General features: G+C 36.5%; 1 protein-coding gene across 2 annotated transcripts in view; it reads right to left on the reverse strand.

The window, feature by feature from the left end:
* The window catches only part of SHROOM2 (shroom family member 2), a 169,007-nt gene that overhangs the window by 72,620 nt on the left and 79,564 nt on the right, over positions 1 to 16,823 (reverse strand). For both annotated transcript variants that reach the window (XM_032226217.1, XM_032226218.1), the window contains exon 2: positions 9,262 to 9,413. In XM_032226217.1, the coding sequence (XP_032082108.1) occupies positions 9,262 to 9,413 (152 nt within the window). The remainder of the gene's footprint in view (positions 1 to 9,261; positions 9,414 to 16,823) is intronic.

A 16,823-nucleotide genomic window follows, 5' to 3' on the forward strand; every position in this document is an offset into this window, starting at 1 on the left:
GATGTGAGATTTTAAATAGTAGGTGTTTAAATCACAAAGCATGTAACAATTAGCAAATGTCTTCAGCTTATTGCTTTGCTTTAATTCCTCAGGGCACTAAGAAATTCAGCAAAAAACAAACAAACAAACAAAATCAACAACAGCAATAATAAAATTCCCTTCTTTATATCAAGCCAGTAGGAGACAGACCAACTTCAGGGAATTTAGGAATGTATTTTCATAATATAATCTTTGTTTTGGTTTTTACCGGACACAGCTGCAATATTACAGCTAACACACAAAGTTAAGACAAAATCAGGAACATTAGAAAACAAACTACAGGGAATTTCTTTTGAACTTATCAGGTATCTAGCAGACTAAGACATCACTTCTTCCTTCCTATTAAGACTTACATCATCCTGTGTGTCATCAAGTTGAAAGACAATATAAAAAACTAAAGTGAATTCAGCATAAAAACAGCTTATTTCCAATGCAATTTCATGTGCTTTCTTTTTCCCCTCTCTAAATTGCCAGTTCATTAAATATCAATGGAAAGAAGATATAGAAATCTAAACCAAGGCATTTTTATCCATTGAAACATCAGGAACAGAAAAAATAACTTTGAAAATGTCATATTTTTTTTTAAAAAAAAAAACTTTTTCAAGATATGGAGTAGTTTAAGGCATATTTCAAAATTATTTGAAGTCTTTACATTTATTTTCTTAATTCACAATCTCTCCCAGTATGAAAACTTTCCCATTCAACTGCATAAAAATTTTACAGAACTGTCATGAACATGAGTACTACCATATTTTTAGAGTATAAGACGCACCTTCCCCCTCCTAAGAGGGTGAAAATTTGGGTGTGTCTTATACACTGAATGTAACCCTGCCTACCCACTGTCCCCCATCCTTTGGCCTCTGCCTTCCAGCAATTTACCTCCTTGCGGCAAACAGGGAAATAGGGCTTGCGGAGGCTTCAATAGGCTATAGCAATCCCTGCAGCCTGAAACAGCTGATGATTGGGAGGACGCTTAAATTGAATGTGAAACTTGCTGTTTGCTCCAGAAGGCAAATTGCTGGGAGACAGAGGCAGATTTTTTTTCTTGTGCTAATCAGGCTGTTTGCTGCAAGAAGGTAAGTCAGTAACTATAAATGCCTATAGAATGTTCACATTATTAGACTTATTTTTTAAAGACTGCTTTATTATTGTTGTAGACATCTTAACAAAATGAAGAAGCTTTTTAAAATAAATGTTTGATCTGAAGAGATCCAGTGCTATTGTATCTTCTTTTAAATAGCAGAGAATAACTATACTTCCAGAAGTCAATTTTAACAGTATCTGTACAAGTATAGTCTAAAAGGTAACACTACAAACAGTGTATATTGTCTGTACTGTTTGCTGTTTGTTGCAAGGAGGCAAATTGCTGGGAGGCAGAAGCAGATTTCCCCCCCTTGTTTTCCTCCCCAAAAGCTAGGTGCGTCTTATACTTCGGAGCGTCTTATACTCCAAAAAATACGGTAATCAAATCTTTCAGCTATGTTTCTATACCTGGGATGGTGAACCTATGGCACGCATGCCACAGGTGGCATGCGGAGCCATTTGTCAGGGCACGCGAGGTGTTGCCCTATCAGCTGGCCAGCGCACATGAGTTCAGTCTTTTTTAAAGCCATTTTTTGCCCTCCCAGGCTCCAGAGGCTTTATAGGACCCTGGGGAGGGCGAAAAGAGCCTCCCCCCAGAGGCTCTCAGGAGGCTTCAGGAGCTTCCTGAAGCCTCCGGAGAGCAAAAAAACAGCCCTATGGGCAAACTGGAAGTTCGGAAATGGACTTCCGGTTTGCTCATAGGGCCGGTTTAAGCCCTCTGGAGGTTCCAGGGAAGCCTCCTGAAGGTCCCTGAAGCCTCCAGAGGGCCTATGGGGGGGGCTGTTTTTGCCCTCCCCAGGCTCCAGAGGCTTTATAGGCGGAAAAAGCATGCAAAAAATGGGGGAGCGCCTCTCATGCGTGCATGCGCACTGGGTGTGTGTCGCGTGTTGCATTATGAGTATGGCACACCCATGCACAACCCCCCTGCGCTCCCTCCCCTTATGGCACACGAGCCAAAAAAGGTTCGCCATTGCTGTTCTATACTGATAAAGGGAATATTCCAAAAGAACTAATGTGACGTGTGTGTGTGTGTCTGTGTGTCTGTGTGTGTCTGTGTGTGTTATGAGCACACAAAGTAAGATCCTTAACTGTGCAAAAATTTAGAACCATGAGAAATATCAAAATAGATTTTCATTAAAGCTTAATGTTTTTATCATAATATATCAAAATCATAACCCTATACAAGTACATTAAATAATAATGGAGACACTGCTGAATCCAAATTTAATTCCCTAATTCAGAACAGCATTTAAATCAGTTGGATCAAATAAATAAAATATCCACTAGAGGGCACCAAAAGCAAAGAACCAAGTTCTTATAGTTGCAATTTAATATCATTTGGAAGCAATTTTGACATTTTAACAATCTACTATAAAATATTGAAGGTTGCAAAATATGCAGTTAAAAAAAATAAAAATAATGAAAGATGGAAAGAAGCACCATTTGCAAAACTTGAATCCAAATGTTTGGCATTTTTATGTACTCATCAAAGTAAATATAAATTATATCTATTGGGTATAAGAAAAAATACTTGAAGAATTACATCAGTGAGGAATAACTGTAACATAAAAAAGTATTTATAAAGCAAAATCTAACATTTTGGAAACCGCAGCAATAGTTATTAACCATGAAATATTTCTTGTATGTACTGTTGATTCAGTAGGTTTATAAAAAAAGCATTAGGCAGATGTAATTAAAAGGCAGCTCTTTCCCGAGGCCTCCAAATTGTTCCATAATGTAAAAATAATTTGTAATATTTGTTAGAATAATTACTATTTCTTTTCACATTTATCATGCCTTTTTAGAAAAGACAAATACTGGTTACATCTAGGAAAAAATGGTTCCCAGCAGGACTGCAAAACCCATAGCTTGGCTCATAAGAAATTAAACAAGGCATTAGCCCTATTTGGAGGAAGGACATGCATAGCTCTACTTTTACTATTCCTTCAGAAAAATACCAGTACTATGCAAATGTTTTGCTATCTAGTCATCACATTTATTTACTGCATATGAATTACACATGGAGGGAAAATAGAAAAGTGAATAAATCCATATTAATAAAGCACAGATCTCCTTAACTCTTTTGGTATACTGTACATACTTTGTAGAAATCTTCCTACTGTCTAATTTTTACTTTTAATTAATCTACCATAGTTTTTTTCATTAAATATATACAGTACTGTGCAAACGTTTTAGGCAGGTGTGAAAGAAAATGCTGTAAACAAAGAATGCTTTCAGAAATATAAGTAATGATTGTTTATTTCTGTCAATGTTCAAAATGCAAAGTGAACAAACAAAAGAAAATTCTAAATCAAATCAATATTTGGTGTGATCACCCTTAATTTTCCTGCAATTAGACTATTACAATTAATTGCTAAAGTTATGAAAAACATTACACTATAAGTACCTGTAAAGAGAATTACTTAAATCAAAATATCATGTCCAATCCCTAGGCAGCCTGTATCTGCTGGAACCATATCCCTGCATCACCTTTATCAAAAGTTTATTTATTTTTCATTATTTAAATGAACAAAAAATTAACAAACAATTAATCCACAAATAGTATATATGTTTTAACTTTTTACACTCTATACCAGGTAGTAGATCCTGTGTTTTAACTGATGTAAACTGCTTTCAGAAGACAATAGCATCTGAAGTGTAAAGGGAAAAATCTATTAAACAAATAATTCAATAATCCTCACCAGCAGATTGTTTTCTATAATAAAAATGTCTTTTTCTCATATAATACCCATGTATATACATTTATGATGAAAAAAATACTCACACACTGTAAAAGGCAAAAGCTGAGAATCCAAAATTAAGCTTATTTTGTACTGATTCATCTTGACCTTCCAATTAACTTCCTCTGAGTAAGCATGACTAAAACACATTTAATAGATGGTTACTCAAATAAATGTGCATTCCAGTATAATTCATTTCTCAGTTTAATGAAACAATGTATTTCTTACATATACCACATCCAGTCATAAATACCAAACCTCCACAAGCAAAAAGAATCTTACTTTATTGTTTTCCTGCAGAACAGAAATATTTCTAAGGTAAATTATTTGGTGTCCCAATCTGTGCACATTTTCCTACCACCTTATAATGGGACGTTTGCAGCTTACAGCAATGTCCTTATTTTTTAAAAATCCAAATGTGCATACTTGTGTACTAGGATTTTAAACGAAGAAACAGTCTATTATAGCAATTGCCTTTATCCTGCGGAGCTACCCCATAACTGCTTCTGTCCTCACTGCAGTTGGCTTTCATTTTATTTATGTGACATATTTTTATGAAGGTTCATATTTAAATTTTTATGAATTTTATTTATTTACAAAATTTATTTACTCATATGCAATGACTTTGGGGCAGCTTACAGGATAAAGCATTAAAAACATTAAAATCATCAAAATAATAATGAAATGCTGTCGTCAGTGCAGCAACAATAGGAAAGGTACTATATAATAACTCTTGACAAGAGTTGGTACATTCCAACAGTTTCTCTGACTCTCCCTAACTAATTTTGTTCTGATGGACGAAGTTGCTTGATGAGCAACAAAATGTCTCAGATTAACAAACTCTGGTCCAGTTGCCACGATTCAACCTTTAGACACTTTTGGACTGGATGATTGAGTCTTCACTGACATAAAGATACTGTATAATACTTCCTATAAAACTTTAAGAAGGAAAGGATAAATGGATCTGAAGGTTCCTTAGTGCTCTCTTAGTTTGATTGTTTTGTTGCAGGCGTTTCATTACTCAAACCAAGTAATATAATCAGACTAGCACTGATGATGTTACCTAGTTTGGGTAATGAAATGTCTGGAAGAAAACCACCAAGCTCAGAGAGCACCAAGTCCCCTCATTTCAAACCTGAGCTACAAATATTCTCCTTTATTGATATATAGTTTATTCCGAAAAGGCTGATATACCGTTTTTCTTTTAGAGATGAGGTAAGAAATTTAGCAGTTTTTGTTTTGCCATAATGGAAGTATAGGTGTTATCAACATGAACATTTAACTGATAAAAGAACAAATCCACAAGTGCTTGTCAAGTTCATTTAATAAGTACTAAATCAGGTTCTGCTGCAGTAAAATATACAAATCAAGTTAGTTGTTTTTACAATTAGAGTAGACTGCAATTACACACATTAGTTAGATTATTTTGGTGTTCTTTTAATACAATTACAAACACAAAACAAACAAAGAACACCCACACTGGATATGCGGAAAGATTCCAAAACTGTGTGTGGAGGGAGAGGAAGGTTACATACTTTTTAGATGAATAGCATTTCTACAATGTTTTCAAAAGAGAAACAACATACTTGCCCTAGCAGGTCCAAAACAATAAATTAAAGAATACTGTTTACTCTACATTTGATTTCGTTAGTATAAAAATTAAAGTGTTAAAAGGAAGTTCAACACCACATGAAACTTTCATTTTATTCATAGATTCACTTATTTAATATAAAGTCAATATGCTTCCTAAGTGCCTGAACTCAGCCTATCATGGATTTTGAGAATTAATATCTCAGAAATGCAGTATGCTGGAAGAGATTATCAATTCCAGATCTAAGATTTTAAGGATTGGATGAGTATTTAAAACTATTCTTAACACAGAGAGACTTAAAATTCACTTATTTTTATTGGCAGTTAGTTTAAACAAAGCAATATAAGCAGGGCAGAGAAAACTAATATCTTCACTATTTCAGTATCTCTGCATACCCCAAAATACACAGTATGGTTGATTACAGACTGCTTTTAAAATATTAATGAAAAGGTTCAGACTAATGCTCAGAACTTCAAAAAGAAAACATATTTTGCCATTAGGAAACGCCCTGGAAAACAAAGATCAATATCTTAATTTGGTTGTTTCTCTCATTCAAGCACTTAGGAAGGAATTCTCAATATAATCCTCAGCACAATGAGGAAAAAGAGAGCAACTCACTGGTACCTTCTGACCTGGATCAGGTTTGTTTCTGCTATCTGACAATTTCCTTGACTGCAGCATCAAATTAATTGACCAAGTAGCCTAAGAAATTCTAATGCTTTTCTGTTTCAAAGTAACTGAAGAGTGAAGCTAAACAATAGATATAAACGATGCCAAAATTATACTGGCAAGTTTTTCAGTCTGTCCAAAACTCCACCACTGAAACTTGCAGCACAGCAAGATGTATAGATACATTATAAGTAGTCCTCAACTTAGGACCGGTCACCTAACAACTCTTTGAAGTTACAACAAATCTCCCTGGGAATACTTACAATTGGATTCAAACTTCCAATAGTTGCCTCATTATTTTGGTGCCTGGCAACTGCATCACATGTTCATATGAGCCATGTTCATATGACATATTTTACAACAATTTTTTTTGCCAAAAACCAACAGCATTTACTTCTGGTAAAACTGTGCCTGTAACAAATCATTGGTTTGTTTAATGACTGCAGAGATTTGTTTACCATCATTAGCAGAAAGTTGATAAAATTGAGTTGGCTAGATGAGTGACCCGATTTACGACCATGATAGGCAGGTTGCATTATGATTATAACCTGAGGACTAATTGTAATATATTTGCTAACAAAACAACAAAAACAGAGCCAGTATCTAGACGCAGATTCATGTAATCATTCAGAAATAGCATGTATCTTTATAGTTAAGCAATGAGATATCCTGTAGAATGTTTAAAAGACTTAAAATAAATATATAATAAAAATTCTGTGCAGCTTAGGGAATAGCTGACACTAACAACAAGAACCCAAAATGCCATCAAATATTCAGGCCAGATGGGGTTTTGTTATAACCTATTAGTTCTTTGGATAGACACTTTTTAGTAGGTCTCCCAGAAACTATTAATATTTGCTGTTATTGTGACATCTGTTTACTGCTTCCTCGATTTCTCATTCCTTTCACTTCCTACTTCTCTATCACAGCAATTTGTGCCTTTACAGAAACATTTAAAAAGTTAAAAGTTCTTCTGTTCTGTGGCATTTACTTGGAAATCATTTTATGAATAAATTCAAGTCATGAAAACCATTAGCCAATCTACATGTCCTATTTGGGGGAAGCGTATTCTGGAAGGTTTTGTGTTTATACCTGTCTTATTGTCTAAACATTTCCAGTTCAGTAAGTTTGGTTTCAAGGATAGAAATTTGCTCCTTTAGAGCAGGAACTCATGGCTGTGACATAAACCCTAACTATAAGCAACATAAGACATTTGATACAATATAATGGCACATTCTTTGTTCCTTGCTGACTTTGAATTTTCCTCCTCCCTCTCCCCTTTTTATGCCTCTCCAAATTGTTACAAAAAGCAGTGCCCAAAAGTTGATTGTTTAGATATCTTATTCTGCTTTCTTTAAGGACAATAGTAAAATATTAAACACCCATTGCTCATGATTCTATATTATAATTCTTCAACAATTTCTTAACACATTAGATAACAAGGATTAAAGACCAATAGAAGATATTTCACTAGATGCTTAGAAGTAAAGTAGCATATGGCCTAATTATAGAACTGAACCAGCAGGCTGTTCTCAAACTGACTCCATAAACTCCATAGCCGTGATTGTGAACCTATGGCTCGCATGCCAGAGCTGGCATGCAGAGATCTCTCTGTAGGCATGCACGCCGTCACCAGCTGCTTTTCTGGTTTCCAGCATGCACATGTAGGCTGGCCAGCTGGTCTTCGCAGGCGCCGGAGCACCAGAAAACACCCTGAAAATGCCCCCCAAAATGCCCTGAAAAAACAGCCAAAAACCAGGCTGGTTTTAGGCCTGTTTTTTGGTGGTTTTCGGGCCATTTTTCAGGCGAAAAATTGCCTGAAAATGGCCCAAATAACAGCCTGAAAAACACCCAAAAAACAGGCATGTGCGCGTGCCATCCAGCTGGTCTTCAGGTTTCTGGTGCTCTGGCGTGCACACATGCATACACATCACTGCTCTATACCCTTTCTTTTTGAATTACAGGTATTTGCTGTATGTTTTTTATTTATTTTTGCTTTTGTGTGCGTGTGTGTTTACTTGATGTGCCAATCTTATTGTGTAAGTTTCTGGAGTCATTTTACTCTTGAGGCAATATACAAGTGGATGGTGGATTGATAATCTAGTTACTGTACATAAAATTTGTGCACTGTAATACACAGAAATTAAAGCCATTATACGCTAATCTTTTTCTTTCCATCTTTCTGAGTTAACCTATATTTGTCTATTCCTCTTATAGTCTTCAAATGCATCTAATCTATGTTGACATAATTTCTTTAGGATGCCAACTTCATTCTTTACATATAGCCATATTGTCCTATAACTCTACTTAATTAGATTCTCTCAATATATGCAGGGACAACAAGCCCCAGACTTCTGAAGCTTTGGGTTATTAGGAATATTGGAATTGTAGATTGAATACATGGGCAGTTTTCCAAACTGGGATAGAGTGTCTTATACAATCAACTACCCCCAGAGATCCGGACCATACCCACTCTCATGGCCTTCAGGAAAGCTGTTAAAACCTGGCTGTTCCGGCAGGCCTGGGGCTGTTGACCTCATTGTTGAGGTCCAGCCCCGGTTAGAATGAATGCATGTTGTGATTTTAAACTGTCTTTCTCTTTTTTCTGTTATTATTTTTTTCTTTCCCTTTTTCTTTTGTAAGCCGCCCGGAGTCCTTCGGGATTGGGCGGCATATAAATTTAAATAAATAATAAATAAATAAATAAATAAATAAATAAAAAGCCCACATACATAAAAACTGCAATGGAGATATGAATATCACACTTTATAACCTTTAAAGGAATGAGAATGAATATTTCCCACAATCATTCAATGATTAAACCCATGATATATGACAAAGCCTCATATCTATATATGAGGTGCATTTCCTCAAAACTGTCATAGTCATAAGTGATGAGACTTAAAATACGTACAAGCCAGATGCTTACCTTGCTGTTGTTTTGGTTTAGAAATGCAACAGAACAAACCCTATTGTCAAGTAAACTTTTCCCAAAAATAAATGATACAACAGACTAGCAATTTAAAGCAAGAAATTTGTAAAGTGACAAAGGAATGTCTGTAAAAAGTCTTCATTGTCATTAAAAATATCCAAACAAAACCTGATTTCAGTTTTTGCTACTACACATTGTGATCTTACCTTTTTATCACAAGCTTTAGAAATTTGTGTGAGCTTTTCACCAAACAGATTGCCTCTTGTCTGAAGCCAGAGAGGTTAATGTCATTGATGCTGACAATCTCATCTCCAGCCAGCAATTTATCCACAGCTGCAGCTTTGCTACCTTCTTCAATCTGAAAAATATAAATGAGAAAAAAAAAAAAACTGTCAACTCTGTTTACATAGGTTATTTAAATAAACACTTATATTGTGCCTGTTTATCTCATAGAAATCCATCGGCCAACTTGACAATAGTGTATAAAAGAAGCATTTTATTTATTTAATTTATATCTCACTAACAAGTGATTCTGGGAAGTGAAAGGAAAAGGAAAAACAAGGAATCCAAACTTAGTTGATTAGTACATTACGAAGGCACTGTGGTTAAATTTTCTTGTCCAAAAGTCCCTTATAACACCATTTTAAGAAGCAAAACTAACATGCAGTTACTTTCTTCAGCTAAGCAGCAATTCCAAATTGAAAGTGCTATAAATCTCAGCTTCCATTATAGAAAGTTGGACATTCATCCCGATATAAATATTCCCACAAATGACACTGCACTTATCTTATTGGAATTAAGCATCAATTAGATCACTAAGTAATCAAAACGCACCTTTTTTCCTCAAAAAAAAAAAAAAAGGCTGAAAATCTGGGTGCGTTTTATACATCAAATACAGCATCTTTTTGCCTCCCGAAGCCCCACCCCCTTCACCAAAATGGCCATGCATAGCCTTATGGAGGCTTTCAAACAGCTCCTGGGGGCTGGGGAGGGCAGAAATGAGCAAAAAATGGGCCCCAGCCCCCAGCAGCACTCTATAAGCCTCCATAAGGCTATGCATGCAATTTTTGTGACAAAAAACGGGCCATTTTTGCTCTTTTCTGCTCCCCCCAGGAGCACTCTGCAAGCCCCCCCAAGGCTATTCATGCCTTTTATTTGAAAAATCGGGCCTGTTTTTTGCAAAAAATGGGCCATTATGGGGAGGTTTGCAGAGAGTACAAACTTTTTTTTTCCTTTCGGAAAGTTTTTTAGTTAGAGTGATTGATGAGTTACATTGATCAAGTGCTGTGCCAGCAGAAACAAGTCTTGGGTTGTCAGCGATTTTCTTCTCCAGCACATGGATAAATACACCTGGAAACATCTACCTACCTACCCTCTCTCCCTACCTACCTACCTACTGTATTTCTCTCTCTATCCCTCTATCCCTCTATCCATCTATCTATCTATCTAGCGGTGGACGTGATGAACCAGGGTCTTGAGGCCGTTAGGGACTGGATGAGGGCTAACAAGCTTGTACTCAACCCGGAAAAGACCGAGTGGCTGTTGTGTTTCTCTCCCAATAATTTGGTTAGTGTTCCATCGCTCAGGCTGGGGGGCCAAATTTTACACCCCTCAGACAGGGTTCGCAACTTGGGAGTCCTCCTGGACCCACAGCTGACCTTTGATTACCACCTGTCGGCTGTGACCAGGGGGGCATTTGCCCAGGTTCGCCTGGTGCGCCAGTTGCGACCCTACCTGAACCGGGAGGCTCTCACAACAGGCACTCGCGCCCTCGTGACCTCTAGGCTGGAATACTGCAACGTGCTCTACATGGGGCTGCCCTTGAAGAGCATCCGGCGGCTTCAGCTAGTCCAGAATGCAGCCGCGCAAGTGATTGTGGGTGCACCTCGGTTCGCCCACATAACACCTATCCTCCGCGAGCTGCGCTGGCTACCTGTTGATCTCCGTGTGCGCTTCAAGGTGCTTCTTACCACCCACAAAGCCCTTCATGGTAGTGGATCTGGGTACTTGAGAGACCGCCTCCTGCCAATTACCTCCTCGAGACCTATCAGATCTCATAGATTAGGCCTCCTCCGAGTGCCATCTGCCAGCCAGTGCCGGCTGGCCACTACGCAGAGGAGAGCCTTTTCAGTAGCAGCTCCGACCCTTTGGAACGATCTCCCCGTGGAGATTCGTACCCTCACCACCCTTCAGACCTTCCGCGTAGCCCTCAAGAGCTGGCTATCCCGTCAGGCCTGGGGGTAAAGATTATAATTCGCCCCCACCCGAATGCTGAATGAATGTTGTTTATTCTTTTAATTACGTGTTATGTTATATGTTACTCTATGTATCCCCTCCCATATAAGTTGTTAGCCGCCCTGAGTCCCCTCAGGGAAAAGGGCGGCCTATAAATAAACTTATTCTAAATTCTAAATTCTAAATTCTAAATTCTAAATTCTAAATTCTAAATTCTAAATTCTAAATTCTATCTATCTATCTATCTATCTATCTATCTATCTATCTATCTATCTATCTATCTATCATCTATCTATCTATCTATCTACCTACCTACCTACCTACCTACCTACCTACCTACCTACCCTCTCTCTTTCCCTACCTACCTACTGTACTTCCCTCTATCTATCTATTTACCTACCTACCTACTCTCTCCCTCTCCCTACCTACCTACTGTATGTCTCTCTCTCTCTCTCTCCCTCTCCCTACCTACCTACCTACTCTCCCTACCTACCTACTGTATTTCTCTCTCTCTCTCTCTCCATCTACCTACCTATCTACTCTCTCCCTCTCCCTACCTACTGTATTTCTCTCTCTCTTTCTATCCCTCTATCTACCCACCTACCTACTCTCTCCCCCTCCCTACCTACTGTATTTCTCTCTCTCCCTCTACCTACCTACCTACCCTCTCCCTATCTATCTACTGTATTTCTCTCTCTCTCCCTCTACCTACCTATCTACCTACTTGCTCTCTCCCTACCTACTGTATTTTTCTCTCTCTTCCTCTATCTACCTACCTACCTACCTACCTACTCTCTCTCTCTTCCTACCTACCTACTGTATTTCTCTCTTTCTTCCTCTATCTACCTACCTACTTTTTAAAAAAAAATTGCCTCTTCAAAACCTTGGTGTGTCTTATGCTCTGGTGCGTCTTATACTCCGAAAAATATGGTAAGTTACAACGTTTTTAAAAGGGAAGTCTGTTCATAATTGAGATTCCAGCTCCAATGCAGATCTAATCTTTTATATATTTTATGTTTTTAAAAAACCTTTTATATGATCTACTGATACATTATTTTTTTCCAGACAAAGTCAAAATACAACATATAAAAAAACCTTTTGCATGATTATTTTGGACATGTTTGTGGTTTTATATTTTTTCTGTATGTTGCCTGGAATCACCTATGACATGGGTAGCCATAAAAACTTAGTAGATTATTAGTAGATTAATAATTTTATTATATACTAACATATACCTAGGACTGAGAAACTAATATCCTTAAATTAAAATGTCCTTCATATCTTTCCTCCTAATACTTTCTAATTGATTAACTTCCTGACATACTCATGCACAAAACAGTCTGTGCAACAAAAATCAATGTCCCCTTTGGCATGAAGTACAAACTATATAACCACCTCAAAGTACTATAGAATGTAATTTTACAATTTTAAAAAGTCAGTTTTCTGGACTTCCAGGAAAGAAATGGCAAACAGAAGACTGCTCCACAAAAGAGGGAGCTCATGACTGTGGCCGAAGAAAGAGCCAGAGAGTACTGTATACTAGGTGTTCGTAATTCGTCTCCGGACAAGGAGAAGACTTGAGATTATCAACAAGTGCTCCAAACAGTTGTTCCTTATGAGGAGATTGTAAGACAATAGTCTCTGCGGGTTTAGAGCTCTGGGACATGAAGGAATAGCCATCTTGCTCAAATCAGGATATCAAGGATACTGGTTTGCTTTATTTCCTCTTCTAATCACTTTCGGAAATAGCTTATTAACTCCTTTTCAGCTATTATGAACCTTTGGATTGACATGTTTTACAACCCTGGGTAATTTTTTTCCAATCCTTAGTGAAAGTCATTCAAAATACAAATTTAATGACTTAAAATGTGTTTGGAATAAATAGCAAAAGAAGGATTTTTTTAAAAAGCTACAAATAGACTAAGGGTACAAATAAATCTAAAAGGAGATTTTGGAATTAATTTAAAGAATACTTCCTGTAGGAAAATGCTTTTGTTTTGATATTTTTGAAAGAAGATAAAACTTTAAAAATTGGATGCCAGAGGAAAATAGAAGGAATGATAGATTAGGAAGAAAAATTCAACTGATAGGAAGAAGCAAACTATTTTGACATTGGACATATTGAAGAATATTTTTTGGACCCTGGAATTAATTTTGTCTGCCTGTATAGATAAATTGTGTTTAAAATATATTATAGAAGTGGAACAAATTTTATCGTACATGGTTGAGACTGATTTTGAAGTGCATTTAAAAATGACAGGCTACAAGAATGAATTGCAAAAAAATGTAACATTGGACATACAAAGGTTACAAACTGTCATAATAATTAAAAGGAACATTAACAAACCAAGAGAATGGCTTGGATAATTTTCCAATAGGATTTCATAAGAATCTTGTTAAAGCTTTGAAGAATTTTGAAGAGGAAGGGGCAAAGAAATATGAAAAGAAATCAACTTCTAGTGTATCTTGAAGGGAAGATTTGAAGGGACTAAAGATCAAGATTGTCAGAAGTGAAAGGAAGGAGTATAAATCAAATATGGTTTATTTAATCAAGGTTAAAACAGATATACTGTTATCTCTGGTAACCCTTTTTGCTGACATCAGGATTGAAACAATGAGGCTTTAAGGATCTGTTCACATAGATAAAAGATGGGCAATGGGAAGAAGAGGCTATTTGCTCTTATTTTAAGAGAAAGTGATAACTTTCTCTTACAATTGTTCATACATTTGATGATGAGAGAAGAGTCAATTTCTTTTTATATTTCTTTTTTTCTTTACCATATATTTATTTTTTTCTTTACTATTTTATTTTTTCTTTCTGCACCTTTTAAAAATGAGTTAGTTTTTATTGTTATATTTGAAATTTTTAATAAATTAATTATAAAAATTCAGCTTTCTGTAAATTTTGAAAATAAAATTTCATGTGCTGTGTCTCAGCCAAAGCTAGAAAAGATGATTAGATTTGTAAATGAGCAGCTATTACACTGATAATACAATACTTTTATAGACTGAACAGACATTGATAATAGGTTAGGATGGATGTATCAAAGATTTGACAAACTTGAACATTGGCACTATCTAATAAAATGAAATTCAATGGTGAAAAGAGTAAGGTTCTACATTTAGGTAAGAAAAATGAAATGCACAGATACAGTATAGGTGGTACCTTGCTCAATAGTAGTAACTGTGAGAGGGATCTTGGAGTCCTAGTGGACAACCATTTAAATATGAGCCAGCAGTGTACAGCAGCTGCCAAAAAAGCCAACAAAGTTCTAGGCTACATAAACAGAGGGATAGAATCAAGTTCATGTGAAGTGTTAATACTACTTTATAATGCCTTGGTAAGGCCACACTTGGAATACTGCATTCACTTTTGGTCACCACGATGTAGAAAAGATGTGGACACTCTAGAAAGAGTGCAGAGAAGAGCAACCAAGATGATTATGGGACTGGAGACTAAAACATATGAAGAATGGTTGCAGGAACTGGGTATGTCTAGTTTAATGAAAAGAAGGACTACCGGAGACATGATAGCAGTGTTCCAATATCCCAGGGGTTGCCACAAAGAAGAGGGAGTCAAACTATTCTCTAAGGCACCTGGGGGTAGAACAAAAAGCAATTGGTGGAAACTAATCAAGGAGAGAAGCAACTTAGAACTGAGGAGAAATTTCCTGACAGTTGGAACAATTAATCAGTGGAACAGCTTGCCTCCAGAAGTTGTGAATGCCCCAACACTGGAAGTCTTTAAGAAGATGTTGGATAGCCATTTGTCTGGAACGGTATAGGGTTTCCTGCCTAGGCAGGGGGTTGGACTAGAAGATCTCCAAGGTCCCTTCCAACTCTGCTATTGTATTGTATTGTATTATATTAAGAGTAGGCAGATCTAATATCAACAAAATTAAAGTTGAGATATAAATATTAATTTCAATAAATGTTTTGAAAAAATGCAGAAGATCTTATGCCTAAGCCACATTTCTGAACATGGAAATTTCTGGTATACAATCAGGATTTGGTATAGAATTATTAATAAATGAGTTGTTATCATTAGTTATCAATCAAATTAATGCTCCCTTAGTTGCAGAAAGCTTTCTACAAGTTTAGAAAGTAACTTATTTATGTTTCTGTATTTTACAAGTTTAGTCTTACCCAATATTACACTGTTTCCTTAATTTCTGAATTCATCATTTGACAAAATGCTGTACATCAAAAACATGAGTATGACAGCATTTTCTGAATAAACTCACCTGAATTCATGCAGGAGAATTCAAAAGCTATTTATTAAAATGGCTAACACTGATCTAAAGCTTTTTAATCACTGTTCAAACTAAATATGACATGCCATGTACAAAGAAAGCTGATTTCTGAACAGAACTGTAACAAAGTGCTATAAATCCTTAAACTGATGAGGGGAAGGTTGGTAATCCCCCCCAAGGGGGGGAAAAACCTTCATTAAACAATAATGTAGAACATTCCAAGAATAGTTACAAATCTATTTTCAAGCACTGACATCATGCAAGGAACAGGAGGAAAGGGAATGTCTGCAGATTTAAAAAGATAAAAGACGAATAGAGATGCTGCAGATCCATTTGCTGATCAACTTTCATTGTTGATGCAAAAATGTCCACATTCCTTTAACGACACCTGTATGAACAAGCAGGCTATGTCACACATTATCTAGTGTCATGTGGAATGATGACTTTGTATCAAGTTATAGTCCTTGGAGAATTCACATTTTTGTTTCTTTTCATTAATATCTTATGCTGGAAAACGATCCTTAGTTGTCAGCATTGCTTCGTTATCAGACATACAGTAAATGACCTCAACTCTCTTTCCCTAATATCTCTTACAACTAAAAATAAATTTAGGATATCTGGCCTGTTAGTGTCTTGAGCGTTATTTTTTTTTAATGGACAAAATCTAGATCTTTCCTCCCATTTCTTCTTTTTCTGTTTGGCTTCAATTCTTAGAATTGGCTTTGTTGATGCTACCTGGGAATTTTGATAATAAAGTCCCAACAGATAAAGATATGCTCAGAGTCACTTCTAGGCAAGATAGGCAATGTGTAACTCTAATAAGCAAACAAATATTAGGAAGAAGAAAGGTTGATTTAAAATTATTGTTCCCATCTTGTGTGAACTAATTTGGGTGATTTGGATGGCATATTAACAAGATGAATATTATAATTAAAGGACATCGTAAATTGTAAAAAACAATTTACAGTTGCTGAAGTCCACACATCTTAAACTTGCTGGGTTGAGAAAATGCTCTACTGCAGGGATATCAAACTTGCATTGTCACAGCAGCATCATGTGACTTATTGGGACTTTTTCCCCCTTCGCTAAACCATGAGCGTGGCCAACATGTGATGCATCCATTCTGCGATTTTGACAGTCCTACTCTACTGTATATAATGGAGAACCTCCCGCCGCCACTACTACTGGTTTGGCCAATCCAGGCCGAACTGGCAGCAACCCACCTCTCAGTAAATCTGCCTGTGTAAGGAAGAGTTCTGGAGTTATGTCTACAGACTTTT

The sequence above is a fragment of the Thamnophis elegans genome, chromosome 11 (genome assembly GCF_009769535.1).
Source record: "Thamnophis elegans isolate rThaEle1 chromosome 11, rThaEle1.pri, whole genome shotgun sequence".
Taxonomy (NCBI): Eukaryota; Metazoa; Chordata; class Lepidosauria; order Squamata; family Colubridae; genus Thamnophis; species Thamnophis elegans.